This window comes from Orcinus orca, chromosome 2 (genome assembly GCF_937001465.1).
Source record: "Orcinus orca chromosome 2, mOrcOrc1.1, whole genome shotgun sequence".
NCBI classification, from domain to species: domain Eukaryota; kingdom Metazoa; phylum Chordata; class Mammalia; order Artiodactyla; family Delphinidae; genus Orcinus; species Orcinus orca.
Genome location: NC_064560.1, coordinates 83,216,082 through 83,241,142, shown reverse-complemented (window position 1 = coordinate 83,241,142; position 25,061 = coordinate 83,216,082). Strand labels below are relative to the sequence as shown.

At 36.9% G+C, this 25,061-nt stretch overlaps 1 protein-coding gene across 2 annotated transcripts in view; it reads left to right on the top strand.

The window, feature by feature from the left end:
* SCAPER (S-phase cyclin A associated protein in the ER) overlaps positions 1-25,061 on the top strand; it is a 504,096-nt gene that overhangs the window by 107,537 nt on the left and 371,498 nt on the right. For both annotated transcript variants that reach the window (XM_004276347.3, XM_033440145.2), the window contains exons 6-7: positions 10,707-10,807; positions 15,026-15,142. In XM_004276347.3, coding sequence (XP_004276395.2) covers positions 10,707-10,807; positions 15,026-15,142 — 218 coding nt within the window. The remainder of the gene's footprint in view (positions 1-10,706; positions 10,808-15,025; positions 15,143-25,061) is intronic.

Below are 25,061 nucleotides of genomic sequence, written 5' to 3'. Positions count from 1 at the left end.
GGAGAACTAAAACCTTTAAAGACAGCAAAAGTTAGGGGAATTCAGCACCACCTAACCAGCTTTACAGCAAATGCTAAAGCATCTTCTCTAGGCAGGAGACACAAGAGAAGGAAAAAACCTAGAATAACAAACCCAAAACAATTAAGAAAATGGTAATAGAAACATACATATTGATAATTACCTTAAATGTAAATGGATTATGTGCTTCAACCAAAAGACATAGACTAGCTGAATGGATACAAAAACAAGACCTATGTGTATGCTGTCTACAAGAGACCCACTTCAGACCTAGGGACACATACAAACTGAAGGTGAGGGGATGGAAAAAGTTATTCCATGCAAATGGAAATCAAAAGAAAGCTGGAGCAGCAATTCTCATATCAGACAAAATAGACTTTAAGACTATTACCAGAGATGATGACGGATACTGCATAATCATCAAGGGATCGATCCAAGAAGAAGATATAACAATTGTAAATATTTATACACGCAACGAAGGAGCACCTCAATACATAAGGCAAATGCTAACAGCCATAAAAGAAGAAATTGACAGTAACACAATCATAGTAGGGGACTTTAACACCCCACTTTCACTGATGGATAGATCATCCAAAATGAACATAAATAAGGAAACACAAGCTTTAAATGATACATTAAACAAGATGGACTTAATTGATATTTATAGGACATTCCATCCAAAAACAACAGAATACACTTTCTTGTCACGTGCTCATGGAACATTCTCCAGGATAGATCATATCCTGGGTCACAAATCAAGCTTTGGTAAATTTAAGAAATTAGAAATCGTTATCAAGTACCTTTTCTGACCACAACACTATGAGACTAGAAATCAATTACTGGAAAAATTCTGTAAAAAAATACAAACACATGGAGGCTAAACAATAGTTAATAACCAAGAGATCACTGAAGAAATCAAAGAGGAAATCAAAAAATACCTAGAGACAAATGACAATGAAAACACGACAACCCAAAACCTATGGGATGCAGCAAAAGCAGCTGTAAGAGGGAAGTTTATAGCACATCAATCCTACCTCAAGAAACATCTCAAATAAACAATCTAACCTTACACCTAAAGCACTTAGAGAAAGAAGAACAAAAAAACCCCAAAGTTAGCAGAAGGAAAGAATCATAAAGATCAGATCAGAAATAAATGCAAAGACATGAAGGAAACAGTAGCAAAGATCAGGAAAACTAAAAGCTGGTTCTTTGAGAAGATAAACAAAATTGATAAACCATTAGCCAGTCTTATCAACAAAAAGAGGAGAAGATTCAAATCAATAGAATTAGAAATGAAAAAGGAGAAGTAACAAGTGACACTGCAGAAATACAAAGGATCATGAGAGATTACTACAAGCAACTATGTGCCAATAAAATGGACAACCTGGAAGAAATGAACCAATTGTTAGAAAAGCACAACCTTCTGAGACTGAACCAGGAAGAAATAGAAAATATAAACAGACCAATCACAAGCAGTGAAATTGAGACTGTGATTAAAAATCTTCCAACAAACAAAAGCGCAGGACCACATGGCTTCACAGGTGAATTCTATCAAACATTTAGAGAAGAGCTAACACCTCTCCTTCTCAAACTGTTCCAGAATTTACCAGAAGGGGGAACACTCCCAAACTCATTCTATGAGACCACCATCGCCCTGATACCAAAACCAGACAAAGATGTCACAAAGAAAGAAAACTACAGGCCAATATCACTGATGAACATAGATGCAAAAATCCTAAACAAAATACTAGCCAACAGGGCTTCCCTGGTGGCGCAGTGGTTGAGAGTCCGCCTGCCGGTGCAGGGGACACGGGTTCATGCCCTGTTGCGGGAAGATCCCACATGCCACGGAGTGGCTGGGCCCGTGAGCCATGGCCGCTGAGCCTGCGTGTCTGGAGCCTGTGCTGCACAATGGGAGAGGCCACAACAGTGAGAGGCCCGCGTACCACAAAAAGAAAAAAAAAGAAAATACTAGCAAACAGAATCCAACAGCACATTAAAAGGATCATACACCATGATGAAGTGGGATGTATACCGGGAATGCAAAGATTCTTCAATATACGCAAATCAATCAATGTGATACACCATATTAACAAACTGAAGAATAAAAACTATATGATAAACTCAAGTCATGTAGAAAAAGCTTTTGACAAAATTCAACACCCGTTTATGAGAAAAATCCTCCAGAAAGTGGGTACAGAGGGAACTTACCTCAACATAATAAAGACCATATATGACCGACCCACAGCCAACATCGTTCTCAATGGTGAAAAACTGAAACGATTTCCAGTAAGATCAGGAACAAGACAGGTTGCCCACTCTCACCAGGATTATTCACCATAGTTTTGGAAGTTTTAGCCACAGCAATCAGAGAAGAAAAAGAAATAAAAGGAATCCAAATAGGAAAAGAAGAATGTCAATGTTTGAAGATTACATGATACTATGCATAGAGTATCCTGAAGACTCTACCAGAAAACTATTAGAACTATTCAATGAATTTGGTAAAGTAGCAGGATACAAAATTAATAGCCAGAAATCTCTTGCATTCCTATACACTAATGATGAAAAATCTGAAAGAGAAATTAAGGAAATACTCTCATTTACCATTGCAACAAAAGAATACAATACCTAGGAATAAACCTACCTAAAGAGACAAAAGACCTTTATTGCAGAAAACTATAAGACACTGATGAAAGAAGTTAAAGCCGGTACCAACAGATGGAGAGATATAGCATGTTCTTGGATTGGAAGAATCAACATTGTGAAAATGACTATGCTACCCAAAGCAATCTACAGATTTAATGCACTCCCTATCAAACTACCAATGGCAGTTTTAACAGAAATAGAACAATACTCACAATTTGTATGGAAACACAAAAGACCCTGAATAGCCAAAGCAATCTTGAGAAAGAAAAACGGAGCTGGAGGAATCAGGCTCCCGGACTTGAGACTATACTACAAAGCTGTAGTAATCAAGATAGTATGGTACTGGCATAGAAACAGAAATATAGATCAATGGAACAGGCTAGAAAGCCCAGAGGTAAACCCACTCACATATGGTCACTTTATTTTCGATAAAGGAGGCAAGAATATACAATGGAAAAAAGACAGCGTCCTCAATAAGTGGTGCTGGGAAAACTGAACAGCTACGTGTAAAAGAATGAAATTAGAACACTCCCTAACACCATACACAAAAATAAACTCAAAATGGATTAACGACCTAAATATAAGGCCAGACAGTGTAAAACTCTCAGAGGAAAACATAGGCAGAACACTCTATGACATAAATCACAGCAAGATCCTTTTTGACCCACCTCCTAGAGAAATGGAAATAAAAACAAAAATAAACAAATGAGACCTAATGAAACTTAAAAGCTTTAGCACAGCAAAGGAAAACATTAACAGGATGAAAAGGCAGTCCTCAGAATTGGAGAAAATATTTGCAAATGAAGCAACTCTCAAAGGATTAATCTCCAAATTTTACAAGCAGCTCATGCAGCTCAATATCAAAAAAAAACAACCCAATCCAAAAATGGCTAGAAGACCTAAGTAGACATTTCTCCAAAGAAGATATACAGATTGTCAACAAACAGATGAAAGGATTCTCAACATCACTAATCATTAGAGAAATGCAAATCAAAACTACAATGAGATATCACCTCATACCAGTCAGAATGGCCATCATCAAAAGATCTAGAATCAATAAATGCTGGAGAGGGTGTGGAGAAAAGGGAACCCTCTTGCACTGGTGGTGGGAATGTAAATTGATACAGCCACTATGGAGAACAGTATGGAGGTTCCTTAAAAAACTAAAAATAGAACTACCATATGACCCAACAATCCCACTACTGGGCATATACCCTGAGAGAAAACCATAATTCAAAAATAGTCATGTACCACAGTGTTCACTGCAGCTCTATTTACAACAGCCAGGACATGGAAGCAACCTAAGTGTCCATCGACAGATGAATGGATAAAGAAGATGTGGCACATACATACAATGGAATATTCCTCAGCCATAAAAAGAAACCAAATTGAGTTATTTGTAGTGAGGTGGATGGACATAGAGTCTGTCATACAGAGTGAAGTGAGTTAGAAAGAGAAGAACAAATACCATATGCTAACACATATATATGGAATCTAAAAAAAATTGGTTATGAAGAACCTAGGGGCAGGACAGGAGTAAAGGCGCAGATGTAGAGAATGGACTTGAGGACATGGGGAAGGGGAAGTGTAAGCTGGGACGAAATCAGAGAGTGGCATGGACATGTATACACTACCAAATGTAAAATAGATAGCTAGTGGGAAGCAGCCGCATAGCACAGGGAAATTAGCTCAGTACTTTGTGGCTACCTAGAGGGGTGGGATAGGGAGGGTGTGGGGGGGGGCGCAAGAGGGAAGGCATATGGGGATATATGCATATGTATAGCTGATTCACTCTGTTATAAAGCAGAAGGTAACACACCATTGTAATGCAATTATATTCCCATAAATATGTAAAAAAAAAGAATTTGAATAAACATTTCTCCAAAGAAGATATACAAATGTCCAATAAGCACATGAATATATGCTCAACGTTTTTAGTCATCAGGGAATTTCAAATAACAACAATAATACCACTTTATCCTCTTTTTGTTGACTAGTATCAAGAAGTCAGAAAATAGCAAATCTCGGCAAGGATATGAAGAATATAGAACCCTCTCATATTGCTGATAACAATGTAAAATGGTACAGCTGTTGTGGAAAAAAGTTTGGTCGTTAATATTAAATGTTAAACTTCGAGTTACCATATGGCCCTGTAAATCCACTTCCAGTTATACACCGAAGAGAATTTGAAGCATGTGTTCACATAAAAACTTGTACATGAATGTACGTAGCAGCATTATTCATAATAAGCAAAAAGTGGAAACAACCTGAATATCCATGAGCTGACAAGTGAATAAGCAAGTGTGTTTATTCATGCAATTATTTAGTTATAAAAAGGAAGGAAGTACGGATACATGCTACCCGGTGGAAAAACGTTGAAAACATTATACTAAGTGAAAGAAGTTAGCCTCAAAAGACCACATATTGTATGATGCTGTTTATATGAAATGTCCAGAACAGGCCAATCCATGGAGACAGAAAGTTGATTAGTGGTTTCCAAGCCTGGAGAGAGGGGAGCAAAGGGAGCGACTGCTTATGGTTTCTTTTGGGGATGATGAAAATGTTCTGGAATTAGATAGTTGCACAACTCTTTGCATGTATGTTGCACAACTCTGAATTGTATAATTCAAAATGGTGAGTTTTATGGTGTATGAATTATATCTCAATTTTTAAAATTGAGGAAAAAGTGCCAGTATTATGCAAATTCTTCTAGAACCTAGAAAAATAGAGAATTCTTTCCAGCATAACTTTGATAACGAAAGCACTTACGAGAAAGGAAAATACAGGCCACTCTGGAGTACACAGTGCACAAGTCCTAAACCATATAACGATGTATCAAATCTGGTTATTTGAAAATTAGACACTACATCACAATCAAGTCAGTTTCCTTCCAGTTCTGCAGTGTTCCTTTAACATTTGAATATGAAATTAATGTTATTTACCAAATTAGATGAGTGAAGATGAAAAATCATATTGTCTCAGTAGATTTAGGAAAAATATTTGATGAAGTTCAACACCCATTCATGATAAAACTAGCAAACTGGGAATAAAAGGGAACATCCTTACTGATATAAGGAATCTTCCAAAAATTCTAGAGTAAACATTGTACTTAATGGTGAAATGTTGAGAGCTTTCCTTCTGCAGTTGTGAATGAGACAAGAAAGGCTGCTAACCTTATATCTGTTCAACCTTGTACTTAAGATTTTAGCCAGCAGAGGAATACAAGAATAAGACATAAAAGGTATAAGGCTTAGGGAGAAAAATAGATATGTCATTATTCACAGATTATATATATATATATGTATGTATGTATATATGTATATTTATGAAGTCCAGAAGAATCTAAAGATTAGCTATTAGAAGTACTGAGTGAGTTAAAGTTGCTGGATACAAGTTCAAAATAAAAAAATCAACAGTAACTGAAAAAGAAAAACTTTAAAACAACTTCCATTTATTCTTAGGGTTAAATCTAACAGAAGATGTGTAAGACCTCTACACAGATAAGTGTAGTACGTTACTGAGACACATTGAGTAAGATAAATACATGGAGCTATAGATCTGTTCATAGACTAGAAAACAATGTTATAAAAATGTTGGTTTTCTTCCAGGTCATCTATAGAATCAATGCAAATGCAATGAAAATTCTGATTTTTTTCCCTGAGAAATTGACATGCTGATTCTAAAATCTATATGGAAATGCAAAAGCCTGGAATTAGCCTAGACAACTTTGAAGTCAAAGATACAGTTGGAGAATTTACTGAGTTTTGAGATTTACTTTAGAGCTGTAGCAACGTATGATAGTTTGGTACTGGTATAAGAATAGATAAACAGACCAGTGTAACAGAGGAGAGATTCTAGAAATAGACCCATGCTCTAAAAGATAATTTTGGAGAATATCTTCCTGACCTTGTGGTAGGAAAAGATTGCTACATCAGTCTTTAGGTGAAAGGCTCATAAATGAGACTACCTTAAATTAGGAATTTCTGTTCATCAAAAATTCCATTCCATTAGGAGGGTGAAAAGGCAAGTATATATGTGCTGCACATATAATCAACAAAAGACACATATCCAAAAAATGTGAAGAACTTCTACACATCAAAAAGAGAAAGACGGTTGACACTCTAGAAAAATGGGAAGTGTCTTGAATAGGCACTTCACAAAAAGAGGATGGCCAGGAAGCATATGAAAAAGTGCTGAGAATCATTAGTAATCAGAGAAATACATACTAAAACCAAAATGAAACCATTACACCCCCATCAACCAGAATGGCTCAGGTTAAAAACAAAGAAGACCCCAAATGGACAATACCAAGTGTAGGTGAGGGTGTGCAGCAAGTAGAGTTCACATAGACTGCTGGCGGGAGTGGCAACCACTTTGGAAAACAGTTTGGTATTATATACTAAAGTGGAACATTGGGACTTCCCTGGTGGTCCAGTGGTAACGGATCCGCCTTACAATGCAGGGGACGTGGGTTTAGTCCCTGGTCAGGGAACTAAGATCCCACATGCCGCGGGGCAGCTAAGCCTATGTGTCACAACTGCTTTGCTCACGCGCCTCAACTAGAAAGCCTGCGTGCCACAAACTACAGAGCCCATGCACTCTGAAACCCGCGCGCCACAACTACAGAGGCTACGCTCCCTGGAGCCTGTGTGCCACAACCAGAGAAGAGGAAACCCACACGCCACAGCTAGAGAGAAGCCCGTGTGCTGCAATGAAAGATCCCGCATGCCTCAATGAAGATCCCGCGTGCTGCAACTAAGACACGAAGCAGCCAAAAATAAATAAAATAAACTTAAAACAATAAATAAAGTGGAACACATGCTTAATCTGTGACTCCGCAATTACACTGTTAGTCACACACTCAACAGAAATATATACACATATGCATAGGACATGTACATGAATAACAGCATATAATTTGTAATATCCCAAATTTGGAAATCACTTAAATCTTCAACATTAGATTGGGTAAATATTGGATAAATAAATATTAAAATGAATACCAACCAATAAACTGGATAAATAAATTTGAGGTTGGCTAAAAAGTGCCTTCGGTTTTGTTTTTTTTTAAAGATTTTTTTGCATGAGGACCATTTTTAAAGTCTGTATTGAATTTATTACAATATTGCTTCTGTTTTTATCTTTTGGTTTTCTGGTTGCAAGGCATGTGGGATCTTAGCTCCCTGACCAGGGAGTGAACCTGCACCCCCTGCATTAGAAGGTGATGTCTTAACCACTGAACCACCAGGGAAGTCCCATCTTCGGTTTTTAAGTAAAAATAAAAGACAAATTTTTCATTTTCACCAAGTACTTTATTGAAAAATGTATTCACCCTTTTGTTCCACTACCTTCTGCCATTTTTCAGACAACTTCATAATTCCATCTTCCCCAAACTGTTTTTATCTTTTTGAACAAAGAGCTTTTCCAGGTGCCTTTTACAGTCTTCTAGGGAATTGAAATTTTTTCCATTAAGAGAATTTTGTAAAGACGAAATAAATGGAAATCTGAAGATGCAGTGTCTGGTGAATACAGTGGATGAATCAGAGCTTCCCAGACAAGCTGTAACAGTTTTTGCCTGGTCATCAAAGAAACATGCGGTCTTGCATTATCCTGATGGAAGATTATGTGTTTTCTGTTGACTGATTGCGGACGCTTTTCGTCGAGTGCTGCTTTCAGTTGGTCTAATTGGGAGCAGTACTTGTTGGAATTAATTGTTTGGTTTTCCGGAAGGAGGATAATAGAGGACTCCCTTCTAATTCCACCATATACACAACATCACCATCTATGGTTGAAGACCAGCCTTTGGTGTGGTTGGTGGTGGTTCATTTCACTTGTCCCACGATCTCTTCCGTTCCACATTATTGTACAGTATCCACTTTTCATCTATTTTAAAAACGGAATGTTTTCATTACATTTAAGTAGAGAATCGCATGTGGAAATATGGTCAAGAGGGTTTTTTTTGCTTAAGTTGTGTGGAACCCAAACATCAAAACGATTAACATAACCAAGCTGCTGCAAATGATTTTTGGCACTCGATTTGGATATTTTGAGTGGGTTGGCTATCTCCCACGTGGTATAACTGATTGTTCTCAACGAATGTCTCGATTTGATTGCTATCAACTTCAACTGGTCTACCCGACCATGGGGCATCATCATCCAGTGAGAAATCTCCAGCACGAAACTTCGCAAACCACTTTTGACACGTTTCATCAGCCAACTTCTCCATACACAGCAGAGATCTTTTTTTGTGTTTCATCTGCATTTTTACCTTTCTTAAAATAATAAAGCATAAAATACCGAAAATGTTGCTTTTTTTCTTCCATCTTCAGTATTGAAATGGCTACACAAAAATTCACCAGTTTTGATGTGTTTTTTTAAATGCACACTGATATGACAGCTGTCACATACAGCCTAACAAAATTGTTTTGAATGAAGTTAAAGACAACTAAGTGCTACTAGAGCCATCTTATGGAAAAAACCAAACGAACCTTTTGGCTAACCCAATATTAATACATTAGGACACTGTTTAGTAGTGACCTTGGACAGTGTCAGTAAATGAATTGCAGGTACACTCTGCAATATCAATTAATGTGGTAAACGTACAAAAGAAGCCACAGAGTAATACATACTCTATGTGTTCATTTATGTGAATTTCAAAATCAGGCAAAATTAACCTATTAGAAGTCAAAGCAGTGGTTACTTTGGAACAGGGGTGGAATAGTGATTCGGAGAGGGACATCAGGGAACTTTTAGAGACTGATATTAATAAATTTTTGGTCCTGGGTGGTGGTTGCATGGTTCCTTGCTTTGAAATAATTTATCTGTACATTTATGTTTGTTTTTTAAAAAATTTTATTGGGAGTATAGTTGCTTTACAATGTTGTGTTAGTTTCTTGCTGTACAGCAAAATGAATCAGTCATACATACATATATCCATGCTTTTTTAGATTTCCTTCCCATTTAGGTCACCACAGAGCATTGAGTAGAGTTCCCTGTGCTATACAGTAGTTTCTCATTATTTATCTATTTTATACATAGTAGTGTATATATGTCAGTCCCAATCTCCCAATTCATTCCACCCCTCCTTCCCCCCTTGGTATCCGTAGGTTTGTTCTTTACATCTGTGACTCTATTTCTGCTTTGCAAATAAGTTCATCTCTACCATTTTTCTAGATTCCACATATATGTATTAATATACAATACTTTTCTCTTTCTGACTTACTTCACTCTGTATGACAATCTCTAGGTCCATCCACGTCTCTGCAAATGGCATTATTTTGTTCGTCTTTATGGCTGAGTAATATTCCATTGTATATATATACCACATCTTCTTTATTCATTCCTCTGTTGATGGCCATTTAGGTTGCTTCCATGTCCTGGCTGTTGTAAATAGTGCTGCAGTGAACATCAGGGTGCATGTATCCTTTCGAATTATGTTTTTTTCTGGATACATGCCTAGGAGTGGGATTACTGGGTCATATGGTAGCTCTATTTTTAGTTTTTTAAGGAACCTCCATACTGTTCTCCATAGTGGCTGTATCAATTTACATTCCCACCAACAGTGCAGGAGGCTTCCCTTTTCTCCACAACCTCTCCAGCATTTATTGTTTGTAGAATTTGTAATGATGGCCATTCTGACTGGTGTGAGGTGGTGCCTCATTGTAGTTTTGATTTGCATTTCTCCAATAGTGATGTTGAGCATCTTTTCATGTGTACATTTATGTTTTGTGCACTTTTCTGTTTATTAAATTTAACAATAAAAAAAGGTTAAAAGAATGGTCAGTTGAGAAAGTCTTGAGAAGGAATATCAGTACCATTTCTTGGTCTTTAGACTGTCAGCTTCACCTAATTTCTTACCAAAGAGTGAGAATGAAAATAAAACAACCCCCGCTCAAAAAAATATCTGTAGGTTTTGCTGCTTCCTCAATGAGTATATATAGTGTAAAAAATATTAATTCCTAAGTCCTTTTACTCTAAAATTTTTTCTTGAAACTCTTTAGTTTCAGAATGGAATCTAATGTTTGTTGTTTGTTTTGAATTAGGAGGTGCTAATGATGCTGGATAATTATGTAAGAGATTTCAAAGCGTTGATTGACTGGATTCAACTTCAGGAAAAGCTAGAGAAGACAGATGCTCAAAGCAGGTAATGAATTCTGGTCTTTATATTTACAGCAGACAGCAGATTCAAAAACAATTATTAAAATTGACAGTGAACTTGATCTCAGCTTAATTTGAAACTTGTAAAAATCTTAAAGTTGGGAGCTGCATTTCTCAAGTTAAGTAACAAGTATTTATCGGGTACCTACTAGTACAATGCACTTTTATCTGGTACAGAAATTTAATTGCCTAATATGATACATTTACTCCTTTCATGAATTTTCAGTCTAAAGGTCAAATAAAATAGAACTTACTACTATGAAAAACTATTATAGATGTTCAGTGAAATACAGGGTCATATTTCTTTTGGGGGATAGGTCAGGAAAGATTTCATGGAAAATACAGAAGTGTTTAAAGAAAGTGATGGATTTTAACAAAGTGGTTGGCCTTTCAGATGAAGGAAATAAGGATAGCTATAGAAGTGCAGAGTGTGTGAAGTGACAGCATGTAGGGAAAGGTATAGTATTTCTTAATGTAGTAGGCACTGAGGAAAATTGATGAGATGAGGGGAATAATGAGAGATTAGAGATATTTTAGAAAACGTCATTTGGAATCAGCACACAACATCTGAGTGCTGTGTGTCAGGCTCTGGGACTGTTGTGGTGAAGAAAACAGACATAGTCCCCGCCCTCATGAAGTGCACAGTGCATTGACAGTAAACACTTACTAGTGTACAAAGTGTCATCCAAAAGAAATGTAGTATACTTTGGGAGTATAAGAAAATGCACCATCATGCAGTTTGTTAAGTCCAGGAGGGCTTCCCCAAGGAGGAGGAGGTTACATTTAAGTGGGGAAGAAATATCAGGAAGCAGTTAGCTTGACAAGGAGAGAAGAAAAGTGTAATTCCAGGTAGAGGTGATGGTATATGATATCCTGGAGGTGGAAGAGAGCACAGTGTAGTCAAGAATTTAAAGTTTAGCAGGGCTGGAGTGAAGAGAGCAGGGGAAAAGTGGCATGAGAGGAGCCTAGAGAGGTAGGGTGAGACCAGATTATGTAGGACTCTGTAGACATGATAAAAACCTTAGACTTTATTTTGAGCCGTAAAGGTTCTTAAGTAAGGAAACCACATACCAGCCTTGTGTTTTTATAAGATCTTTCTGGCTGTAGTGTGGGAAGGTTGAGATTCATCAGTATAGTTTATAGATGATGGCTACTCAGACTAGAGTAAAGGCACTAGGGAGAGTTGAGAGATATTCCAGAGATAGGTAATCCAACTGGATTTAGTATCATTTTGGCTATGTGCAAAGGCAAAAGAACAATTTACTATTTCGTTTAGACTTAAAAGTGAAACCTGAGCCCTTGTGAAATGGGTCAGTTCACATGGAGCTACAATGATGCCTTTTTACCCAGAGAAAACAGGCCTAGGCTGCCTCTTTCCCTTAGATTTAACCTTGGTTCAGTCTCAGTGAGTGGAACCGTCCTATAGAGAACGTATCTTTTATCCCATCCTAGTGTATCAGCCCCAGGGGGAAATCAAGAGAGTGAAGGAATCCCAAGAGACAAATCCAGGAAGTCTTGATTCCCAGGAAACCAAATTCAAGGAAGCCATGATATGTTGATCCTTTTAATATTTTTTTCTCACAATGAAAATTTTTTACTCTGTCCCTGGGTGGATCAAGCCTAGTTGTCTTTGTAACAAGCAGTTTCGTCTTTACTACGCCTTGGTAATAGGTGATTAGATTGGGCAGGGGTGGGGGGTACATTCCTTCACTGGGTTGAACCAAGTTAAGAGATCATTACGCTGATTTGTGATTGGTGACTATATTGCCCTTGTAAAGATAAGCAGAGGAAAGCAATTTCAAAGAAAATGGAATAGATGTACAGAGAGAGGCAGAAATGAGAGAAATCACGTGGTCTTTGAGAGTTTAAGAGTGTTGCTTTAAAGCCTGCCTCTTCCAGGTGGCTAATCATGAGCCACCTTGAGGATGTCCTTGACATTTTACAGTTTGTATCCTTACAATAAGTCTTTATTACTTTTTTCTTTTTTATTTAATTTGATGGGGTTCCTGTTCCTTATATCCAAAAAGGGTCTGTAATATAACCATTAGTGCATTAAAAAAGCTAACTAGATTTATTTTCTTGCTTGCAAACTCCAAGCTAACAGTGGCTATGTTGAAGATTGTATTGAGAAAGCTTGTGAGGCCATGTCCAACAGCTATTCATGTCCTACAAAAATATACTTGAGGCAACTATTTATTTATTTATTTATTTATGGCTGCATTGCGTATTTATTTATGGCTGTGTTGGGTCTTCGTTGCTGTGTGCGGGCTTTCTCTAGTTGCGGCGAGCGTGGGCTACTCTTCGTTGCGGTGCGCGGGCTTCTCACTGCGGTGGCTTCTCGTTGCAGAGCACAGGCTCTAGCCGCATGGGCTTCAGTAGTTGCGGTACGTGGGCTTCAGTAGTTGTGGCTTGCGGGCTCTGGAGCGCTGGCTCAGTAGTTGTGGTGCACGGGCTTCTTTGCTCCACAGCATGTGGGATCTTCCTGGACCAGGGCTCAAACACGTGTCCCCTACATTGGCAGGTGGATTCTTAACCACTGTGCCACCAGGGAAGCCCTGAGGCAACTCTTTTAACTTACGCACTTATCAGCAGCATTTCTCCTTTTTGCCTCCTGAGGCAGCTCCCAGATATAGAAAGCAACCTTAAATTTCCTGTAGATGGCATTATCCATCTTTCATTCCTCAAATCATGCATCAAAATTTATTTCACGCAGACTTGAAATGTAAATGTAAAAACTGATGTTGTACATGCTTAGAAAAGGAAGTATAAATATTTGTATATTTTTATTGTGGGTAAGGACTTTGTGAGACAAAGGCAAAAAGCACAAAGGAAAATATCCATAGGCTTGATTTAACAGGAGGAAAATATGCCTTTCTACATAAAAAAATAATTACAAGTGAAATAGTTATGTCATCTATATGACAAGATTTGTAGCCATAATAGTAATAATAATAGTAGTAGTAGTAAATGATTGCAAATCAATTAGAAAATGATGCAAGTATCAGTGGATAAAATGGGCAGTAGATACCAATGTACAAATCCCAAAAGATGAAGTTTAAATGGCTGGTGAAAAAGTTCAGCCTCACTTGTAATGATAGTAAGTGTATTATAATTTAAAAAACAAAAGCAAATACCATTTTGCCAGTGAATTTTTTTTTCAACTAAACATCTTTATTGACATCCTTGTAGGAAAAAGAACTCATCAAAGACTGAAACTCTAGCACAGGAGTCAGCAGACTTTTTCTGTAAAGTGCCAGATAGTAAATATTTTAGGCTTTGCAAGCAATGTTGTCTCTTTCACAAGCCAACGAAAATTTTAAGACAAGATACCAACTACTGGCAACATTAAAGTAAATTGGGTACTTTTCATCTGGTGGAAGTGTAATTTGTTACAACCTTTCTGAAAGGCAATTTAGCAATAAGTTATCAAAAGCTTTAGACTTTATTTGGATAATCATCTATCTGAATTTTCTTGTTTTCTAGCAATAAATTTTACTTTTTAATGGGAAAAAAATCACAATCACTAGATTAAATGGAAAGTAAGAGGCAAGGAGATTTGGGGAGTTATGGAGGTCTGATTGAGGGCATAAGGATAAAGATGATGTTGCTTCGGAAAAAACATTTTAGTAGAGATTGTGCATCCTATCAGCTGATTGGTTGTGGGGCCAGTGAAGAAGGAGGAATAGTTAGCTTTTATAGCAAAGAGCAGTGAAATGTCTATGATGTCACTCTCACAGGTGATTAAGAGGTAGAGGACGAAGACTTCATATTTTCCTGTGTATTCTACATTTTAACCCTCACCACTGTATTTCTGTCTTGATCTCGGTTCTACACACTTAGCTCTCCAAGTATATTAGACACAAGCAGCCAGAATTAGTACCATTGCCTTTTTAATGTGTTTTTAGCTGGGTGTATGGAAGCTTTTAAAATATAAGTAGTTTATATCCTGTCTTTGTAACCCCATAGCCCTTTTTTAGATAATTACGGTTATGCTGCTATGCTGTAGTGGGTGGAAAATCCTGGACCATGCATCATCTGGGATTACTTACTGGTAATGTGGTAACTTTCTGGAAAACAATGCACTAGGGAAAAATTGTGACCTGCTTATGTTTTCATGCACTAACAACCAAGAGAAAAGATTAGATTACCCCTCCCCCTGCCACCCCTTTTCTCTGTTAATCTGCTGTATGTCTTGAATTGGCAGACCAACTTCATTGGCATGGGAAGTAAAGAAGATGTCCCCAGGACGTCATGTGATTCCAAGTCCGTCAACAGATAGAATAAGTGTAACGTCAAATGCTCGAAGAAGCTTAAATTTTGGGTGAGATGAACTCAAAAAAGCCTACTGAGGCTTGCATTACAGTAAATAATTTTTTTGTGGGTAATATAGTATTATAAAACTGGTATTTCACTATAAATATATCCATGTATATGTTTTTGTTTATGTTTGAAATTGTTTGAATAAAAAGTTAAAAAAATCCAGGAGAGTAAAGTTTAAGTTTCAGGAAATGTTATATATTCAAACATAATTAGGATCCAAAAATTAAAACTTATAAACATATTTCATGCTAAATGATTTGTAACATCAACTGGCAATTTCTTTCACAACAAATGATCTAAATATATCATAAACTGTGTTATCCATATTATATGGATTACATCTTTATACATTATAATCTCATCAACACAGTTTTATAATTATTGTTTTATGCAGTTGACTTTTATATCACATACGAGAAAAAATAAGTTTGTACTGTCTTTTGAATTTACCTATGTAGTTACTTTTAGTGGTCCTCTTTATTTCTTCATGTGGGATTCAAGTTACTGTCTAGTGTCCTATCATTTCAACCAGAAGAACTCCCTTTAATATATCTTATTGGGCAGGTCTGCTAGTGACATTTTTTCTCAGTTTTTGTTTATCTGAGAATATCTTATTCTTCAGGTTTTGAAGGATAGTTTTGCTGTGCATAGAATTCTTGGTTGAGAGTCTTTTTCTTTTAGCACTTTGACTATGTCCTCTCACTACCTTCTGGCTTCCGTGGCTTCTGGTGAGATATAAACTGTTATTCTTATTGGGAATCCTTTCATGAGATGCCTCAGTTTTCTCTTGCTGCTCTCAGAATTCTCTCTTTGTCTTTGGTTTTCAGTAGTTTGACTATGATGTATTTAGGTGTGGATCTCTGAGTTTATCCTACTTCAGGTTTGTTGAGCTTTTTGGATTTGTAGATGAATGTTTTTCATCAAGTTTGGGAAGTTTTTGTCCATTATTTCTGCAGATATTCCTTCTGTCCCTTTCTCTCCTCTGGGAATCCCACTATACCTGTGCTGGTAATCATGATGGTGTTCCACAGGTCTTTGAGACTCTGTTCAAATGCCTGCATTCTTTTTCTTTGTGTTTCTTGGGTTAGATAGTCTCACTTTACCTGTCTTCAAATTTGCTGTTTTTTTATTTTGCAAGCTCAGTTATGCTGTTGAGCCCCTCTGGTGAATTTTTCATTTCCATTATTGTACTTTTCAACTCCAGAACATCTATGTAGTTCTTTTTTATATTTAATCTCTCTTTATTGATATTCTGTATTTGATGAAATGTTATACTTTATTTTTAGATGTGGTTGCCTTTTGTTCTTAGATATTATTTGAACATATTTATAATAGCTCATGTAAAGTCTTTGTCTAGTAAGTCCGAAGTTCAGGCTTCCTTGAGGACCTCTTTCAGTTACTGTTCTTTTTGTGTGTCTGTGAGTAAGCCATACCTTCCTGTTTCTTTGCATATCTTATTTTTTGTTTTTTGTTAAAAACTGGATATTTTAAATCATATAATGCAACAGCTCTGGGGATCAGATTGCTACCCTTTCCAGGATTTGTTGTTGTGGCTGTTTAGTGGTGGTGGTTTTATTGCTATTTGTTTGTTTAGTGACTTCCTTGAACTAGTTTTATGAAGTCTATGTTCTTTGTCATGTGTAGTCACTAAAGTCTCTGCTCAGTTATCTTAGTTGTCAACTAATGATTTGACAGAGGTTTCCTTAAATGCCTTGAATCAGTAAATCACCTTGAACCAGTAAATCTCCTAGCTCTTGTCTGGTCTTACATGTGATCACTCTGTCTTCGGTGCTCTGGAGTTTACAATTCTGCCTTTACTGTCAGTTCCTGCTTCCTCAGAGCCAGGTCAGTCAGAGGTGAGAGATTAGGGAAGCCCTGAGGCAACTCTTTTAATTTAAGCACTTATCAGCATTTCTCCTTTTTGCCTCCTGAGGCAGCTTCTCCAACTTTTCCTTTTAAATTAGCCCCTGTTTGCCCAAAATGCTATTCACAGCTCTGTCAGCTATGATATTGTTCATCACAGTCATCACTGTTGTTTTCCTTAAATTTCCCTGGCAAAATTTGTTTTTAAAGACGAAAATTTGTTTGGACTTTAGTTCTTTAGAGTGAGTCTTAACATTTGATGTGTAGTGTGAGGATTGGTGAGTAGTTTGCTTGGTCAGTTATCTTTCTTCTGTTAAAACTTACCCTTTATTCATGGCTTCTTACTGCTCCCCTCACTGCCCACCCCACCCCACCCTACCGTGTCACAGTCATTTTTATCTCTTGTTACTGCTAAACCTTGCATATACTTATATTATTAGATTTTCAATGTGTTAAAAATATTTTTTAACATCTTTATTGGAGTATAATTGCTTTACAATGGTGTGTTAGCTTCTGCTGTATAACAAGGTGAATCAACTATATGTATACATATATCCCCATATCCCCTCCCCATTGCGTCTCCCTCCCATCCTCCCTATCCCACCCCTCTAAGTGGTCACAAAGCACCAAGCTGATCTCTCTGTGCTATGCAACTTCTTCCCACTAGCTATTTTACATTTGGTAGTGTATATATGTCAATGCTACTCTCTCACTTCGTCCCAACTTACCCTTACCACTCCCCATGTACTCAAGTCCATTCTCTACATCTGCGTTTTTATTCCTATCCTGCCCCTAGGTTCATCAGACCTTTATTTTTTTTAGATTCCATATTTATGCATTAGCATACGGTATTTGTTTTTCTCTTTCTTATTTCACTCTGTATGACAGAATCTAGGTCCATCCACCACTACAGATCAATTTCTTTTTCTTTTTATGGCTGAGTAATATTCCAGTGTATATATGTGCCACATATTCTTTTTCCATTTCATATGTCGATGGACACTTAGGTTGCTTCCATGTCCTGGCTATTGTAAATAGAGCTGCAGTGAACATTGTGGTACATGACTATTTTTGAATTATGGTTTTCTCAGCATATATGCCCAGTAGTGGAATTGCTGGGTTGTATGGTAGTTCTATTTTTAGTTTTTTAAGGAACCTCCATACTCTTCTCCATAGTGGCTGTATCCCCACCAACAGTGCAGGAGGGTTCCCTTTTCTCCACACCCTCTCCAGCATTTATTGTTTGTAGATTTCTTGAAGATGGCCATTCTGACTGGTGTGAGGTGATACCTCATTGTAGTTTTGATTTGCATTTCTCGAATGATTAGTGATGTTGAGCATCCTTTCATCTGTTTGTTGGCAGTCTGTATATCTTCCTTGGAGAAATGTCTATTTAGGTCTTCTGACCATTTTTGGATTGGGTTGTTTGTTTTTCTGATATTAAGCTGCATGAGCTGCTTGTATATTTTGGAGATTAATCCTTTGACACTTGCTTCATTTGCAAATATTTTCTCCCATTCTGAGGGTTGTCTTTTGGTCTTGTTTATGGTTTCCTTTGCTGTGCAAAAGCTTTGAAGTTTCATTAGGTCCCATTTGTTTATTTTTGTTTTTATTACCATTTCTCTAGGAGGTGGGTCAAAAAGGATCTTGCTTTGATTTATGTCATAGAGTGTTCTGCCTATGTTTTCTTCTGAGAGTTTTATAGAGTCTGGCCTTATATTTAAGTCTTTAATCCATTTTGAGTTTATTTTTGTGTATGGTGTTAGGAAGTGTTCTAATTTCATTCTTTTACATGTACCTGTCCAGTTTTCCCAGCAGCACTTATTGAAGAGGCTGTCTTTTCTCCATTGTATATTTTTGCCTCCATTCTCAAAGATAAGGTGACCATATGTGCGTGAGTTTATCTTTGGGGTTTCTATCCTTTTCCATTGATCTGTGTCTCTATTTTTGTGCCAGTACCATACTGTCTTGATTACTGTAGCTTTGTAGTATAGTCTGAAGTCAGGGAGCCTGATTCCTCCAGCTCTGTTTTTCCTTCTCAAGATTGCTTTGTGTTATTTGGGGCCTTTTGTGCTTCCATACAAATTGTGAAATTTTTTGTTCTAGTTCTGTGAAAAATGCCATTGGTAGTTTGATAGGGATTGCACTGAATCTGTAGATTGCTTTGGGTAGTATAGTCATTTTCACAATGTTGGTTTTTCCAGTCCAAGAACATGCTATATCTCTCTATCTGTTTGTATCGTCTTTAATTTCTTTCATCAGTGTCTTATAGTTTTCCACATACTGGTGTTTTGTCTCCTTAGATAGGTTTATTCCTAGGTATTTTATTCTTTTTGTTGAAATGGTAAATGGGAGTGTTTTCTTGATTTCACTTTCAGATTTTTCATCATTAGTGTATAGGAATGCAAGAGATTAATGTGCATTAATTTTTATCCTGCTACTTTACCAAATTCATTGATTAGCTCTAGTAGTTTTCTGGTGCATCTTTAGGATTCTCTATGTACAGTATCATGTCATCTGCAAACAGTGACAGTTTTACTTTTTCTTTTCGGATTTGGATTCCTTCTATTTCTTTTTTGTCTCTGATTGCTGTGGCTAAAACTTCCAAAACTGTGTTGAACAATCTTGGTGAGAGTCAGCAACCTTGTTTTGTTCCTGGTCTTAGAGGAAATGGTTTCAGAGTTTCACCATTGAGAACCATGTTGCTGTGGGTTTGTCATATATGGTCTTTATTATGTTGAGATAGGTTCCCTCTGTGCCTACTTTCTGGAGCATATTTATCATAAGTGGGTGTTCAATTTTGTTGAAAGCTTTTTCTGCCTCTGTTGAGATGGTCATATGGTTTTTATCCTTCAATTTATTATTATGGTGTATCACATTGATTGATTTGCATATATTGAAGAATCCTTGCATTCCTGGGATAAACTCTACTTGATCATGGTATATGATCCTTTTAATGTGCTGTTGGATTCTGTTTGCCAGTATTTTGTTGAGGATTTTTGCGTCTATGTGCATCAGTGATATTGGCCTGTAGTTTTCTTTTTTTGTGATATCTTTGCTTTGGGTATCAGGGTGATGGTGGCCTTGTAGAATGAGTTTGGGAGTGTTCCTCCCTCTGCTATATTTTGGAAGAGTTTGAGAAGGATAGGTGTTATTAGCTCTTTTCTAAATGAATTCTCTAGAATTCGCCTGTGAAGCCATCTGATCTTGGGCTTTTGTTTATTGCAAGATTTTTAATCACAGTTTCAATTTCATTGTTTGTGATTGGTCTGTTTATATTTTCTATTTCTTCCTGGTTCAGTCTCGGAAGGTTGTGCTTTTCTAAGAATTTGTCCTTTTCTTTCAGGTTGTCTGTTTTAGTGGCATATAGTTGCTTGTAGTAATCTCTTATGATTTTTTGTATTTCTGAAGTGTCGGTTGTTACTTCTGTTTTTTCATTTCTAATTCTGTTGATTTGAGTCTTCTCCCTTTTTTTCTTGGTGAGTCTGGCTAATGGTTTATCAGTTTTGTTTATCTTCTCAAAGTACCAGCTTTTAGTTTTATTGATCTTTCTGTTGTTTCCTTTATTTCTTTTTCATTTATTTCTGATCTGATCCTTATGATTTCTTTCCTTCTGCTAACTTTGGGGGTTTTTTGTTCTTCTTTCTCTAATTGCTTTAGATGTAAGGTTATGTTGTTTATTTGAGATGTTTCTTGTTTCTTGAGGTAGGATTGTATTGCTATAAAGTTCCCTCTTAGAACTGCTTTTGCTGCCTCCCCTAGGTTTTGGGTCATTGTGTTTTCATTGTCGTTTGTTTCTAGGTATTTTTTGATTTCCTCTTTGATTTCTTCAGTGATCTCTTGGTTATTTAGTAGTGTACTGTTTAGCTTCCATGTGTTTGTAATTTTTACAGGTTTTTTTCCCTGTAATTGATTTCTAGTCACATAGCATTGTGGTCAGAAAAGATACTTGATACGGTTTCAACTTTTTTAAATTTACCAAGGCTTGATTTGTGACCCAAGATATGATTTATCCTAGAGAGTGTTCCTTGAGCACTTAAGAAGAAAGTGTTTTCTTTTGTTTTTGGATGGAATGTCCTATAAATATAAATTAAGTCCATCTTGCTTAATATGTCATTTAAAGCTTTTGTTTCCTTAAATATTTTCATTTTGGATGATCTGTGTATTGGTGGAAGAGGGATGTTATAGTCCCCTACTATCATTGTGTTATTGTCGATTTCCCCTTTTATGGCTGTTAGCATTTGCCTTATATATTGATGTGCTCCTGTGTTGGGTGCACAGATATTTACAATTGTTATATCTTCTTCGATTTATCCCTTAATCATTATGTAGTGGCCTTTTTTGTCTCTTGTAATAGTCTTTATTTTAAAGTCTATTTTGTCTTATATGAGGATTGCTACTCCAACTTTCTTTTCATTTCCATTTTCATGGAATATCTCTGTCCACCCCCTCACTTTCAGTCTGTATGTATCCCTAGGTCTGAAGTGGGTCCCTTGTATATAGCATATATACGTTTCTTGTTTTTGTATCCATTCAGCCAGTCTATATCTTTTGGTTGGAGCATTTAATCCATTTACATTTAAGATAATTATCGATATGTATGTTCCTATTACCATGTTATTTTTATTTTAACATCTTTATTGGAGTATAGCTGCTTTACAATGGTGTGTTAGTTTCTGCTTTATAACAAAGTGAATCAGTTATACATTATATATTTGTTCCCATATCTCTTCCCTCTTGCATCTCCCTCCCTCCCACCCTCCCTATCCCACCCCTCTAGGTGGTCACAAACCACCTAGGTGATCTCCCTGTGCTATGTGGCTACTTCCCACTAGCTATCTGTTTTACATTTGGTAGTGTATATAATGTCCATGACACTCTCTCACTTTGTCACAGCTTACCCTTCCCCCTCCCCGTATCCTCAAGTCCATGCCCTAGTAGTTCTGTGTCTTTATTCCCGTCTTACCCCTAGGTTCTTCATGACTTTTTTTTTTCTTAGATTCCATATATATGTGTTAGCATACGGTATTTGTTTTACTCTTTCTGACTTACTTCTCTCTGTATGACAGACTCTAGGTCCATCCACCTTACTACAAATAACTCAATTTCATTTCTTTTTATGGCTGAGTAATATTCCATTGTATATATGTGCCACGTCTTCTTTATCCATTCATCTGTTGATGGATCCTTATGTTGCTTCCATGTCCTGCCTATTGTAAATACAGCTGCAATGAACATTTTGGTACATGACTCTTTGAATTATGGTTTTCTCAGATTATATGCCCAGTAGTTGGATTGCTGCATCATATGGTAGTTCTATCATGTTCTTAATTGTTGTGGGTTTGTTATTGTAGGTCTTTTCCTTCTCTTGTGTTTCCTGCCTAGAGAAGTTCCAATAGCATTTATTGTAAAACTGGTTTGCTGGTGCTGAATTCTCTTAACTTTTGCTTGTCTGTAAAGGTTTTAATTTCTCTGTTGAATCTGAATGACATCCTTGCTGGGGAGAGTAATCTTGGTTGTGAGTTTTTCCTTGTCATCACTTTAAATATGTCCTGCCACTGTCTTCTTGGTTGCAGAGTTTCTGCTGAAAGATCAGCTGTTAACCTTATGGGGATTCTCTTGTATGTTATTTGTTGCTTTCCCTTGCTGCTTTTAATATTTTTTCTTTGTATTTAATTTGTGATAGCGTGAATTATTTGTGTCTTTGCGTGTTTCTCCTTGGATTTATCCTGTATAGGACTCTCTGTTCTTCGTTTACTTTATTGACTATTTCCTTTCCCATATTAGTGAAGTTTTCAGCCATAATCTCTTCAACTATTTTCTCAGTCCCTTTCTTTTTCTCTTCTTCTTCTGGGACCCCTATAATTTGAATGTTGGTGCATTCAATGTTGTCCAAGAGGTCTCTGAGACTGTCCTCAATTCTTTTCATTCTTTTTTCTTCTATCTGTGGTAGTTATTTCCACTATTTTACTTTCTATGCAGTTATCCATTCTTCTGCCTCAGTTATACTGCTATTGCTTCCTTCTGGAGAATTTTAAATTTCATTTATTGTGTTGTTTATCATTGTTCATTTGCTCTTTAGTTCTTCTAGGTCCTTGTTAAACATTTCTTCTGTTTTTTCTATTCTGTTTCCAAGATTTTGGATCATCTTTACTATCATTACTCTGAATTCTTTTTCAGGTAGACTGCCTAATTCCTCTTCATTTGTTTGGTGTGGTGGGTTTTTACTTTGCTCCCTCATCTGCTGTGTATTTCTCTGTCTTCTCATTTTGCTTAACTTACTGTGTTTCGGGTCTCCTTTTTGCAGGCTGCATGTTCGTAGTTCCTGTTGTGTTCAGTTTCTGCCCTCAGTGGGTGAGGTTGGTTTAGTGACTTGTATAGGCTTCCTGGTAGAGGGGACTGGTGCCTGTGTTCTGGTGGGTGGGGCTGGATCTTGTCTTTCTGGTGGGTAGGGCCACATGCGGTTGTGTGCTTTGGGGTGTCTGTGAACTTAGTATGATTTTAGGCAGCCTCTCTGCTAATGGATAGGGTTGTGTTCCTGTCTTGCTAGTTGTTTGGCATGGGACATCCAGCACTGGAATTTGCTGGCCGTTGGGTGCATGTGGGTCTTAGCATTGAGACGGAGATGTCTGTGAGCGCTCTCACCAATTGATATTATGTGGGGCTGGGAGGTCTCTGATGGTCCAGTGTTCTGTATTTGGCTCTCCCACCTCAGAGGCTCAGGCAGGAGCACCAAGACCCTGTCAGCCACACAGCTGGATCTACATCACAAGAGCAAGGAATAGAAAGGGCTCCCTCAGGACTAAAAGCCTCACTGTAGACCTCCTTGCTGGGTCTCTGCAACACATAATCCTGTATGTCATAAGCTGATGGCAGGTCCAAAGCATTGCTCTCCTGTGACTGGCTACTGGAGTGGCTTGCTGATTTGCCTTATCCACCCCACGACAGCAGCTGCCTCAAACCCTCAGTGTGTTAAAATTTTTAATGTTTGTTTACTCTTTGTACTTATATTATGACCTTCTTTAAGGCAAGATGTTTGTCATATCTTGTCTATCACAAGCATCTGGCATTGTATCAATACTTGGCCCTTACTAAGAGCTCATAAAGTGTTATTCAGTAGAACCAATTTTTTGCTTTCATATGAGATTATTAGATAATATTGCCTTAGGTGAAGGTTGATGGACTTTGGAACCTTATAATAATTGGACCTTAGTGGAGTGGGGGAAAGACATATAAGCAAATAAAACCAAATGTTTTTATATTGTATCACCAGTTTAAGGGAAATTTCTCTGTAATGCAGTCCATTAGTCTGTGGTTCAGAGTATTGTATAGTAAATGGTTTATTTTAACCTGGAAGTCTTTAATGCATGCATAGTAAAGGTTCTCATACTGATCTCCATGTATTATGTCATTGGATTAATTGAGACTCTTTATTATCATTGTAAAACATGTTTAAGCATGCTGAAAGATTGTGGCTTATGGGCTTACTTTAGTATATATGCGCAATTCTGTTCTTCCTGGTTGAGTTAAATGCTTTAGACTATGCAGTTAGTTACCAAACTTGTTTACTCAAGTTGTCTATATAATAACTCATAACTTAAATATTAAGTAAACCACTAAAATGTGAGTGTAAAAGAGTCATTGTTTCTGTGAAAACTAAGATAAGTTTTTGGAAAGCTTTCATAAAGTGAACTGTTAAAGTTTTGCTGTCAGATGAGTGGATAGGACAACTGTGAAAGATTGGGGAAATTATTATTAAAATTGAGGACGATTGTGTACTAAGATTATTTAATAGATGTCACTAAAGTATCACTCCATTTTAAAGAAAACAAAATTGGCCATTGTCAATGAGGCATCATGTATGAAATAATATACACAAAAAAAGCCTGTTTTAATAATGCGTACATTGATAAATTGGCAAATTAATGCACATTTATATTAAAAGTTATGAGTTTTAAATGAAAATAAAATTTTAAATAAAAAATATGTACATTTTTTTTAAGATTCCCCATTTAACTGAAATTTTCTTTTAAACCAGTCTGGTGAGAGCTTTTTTG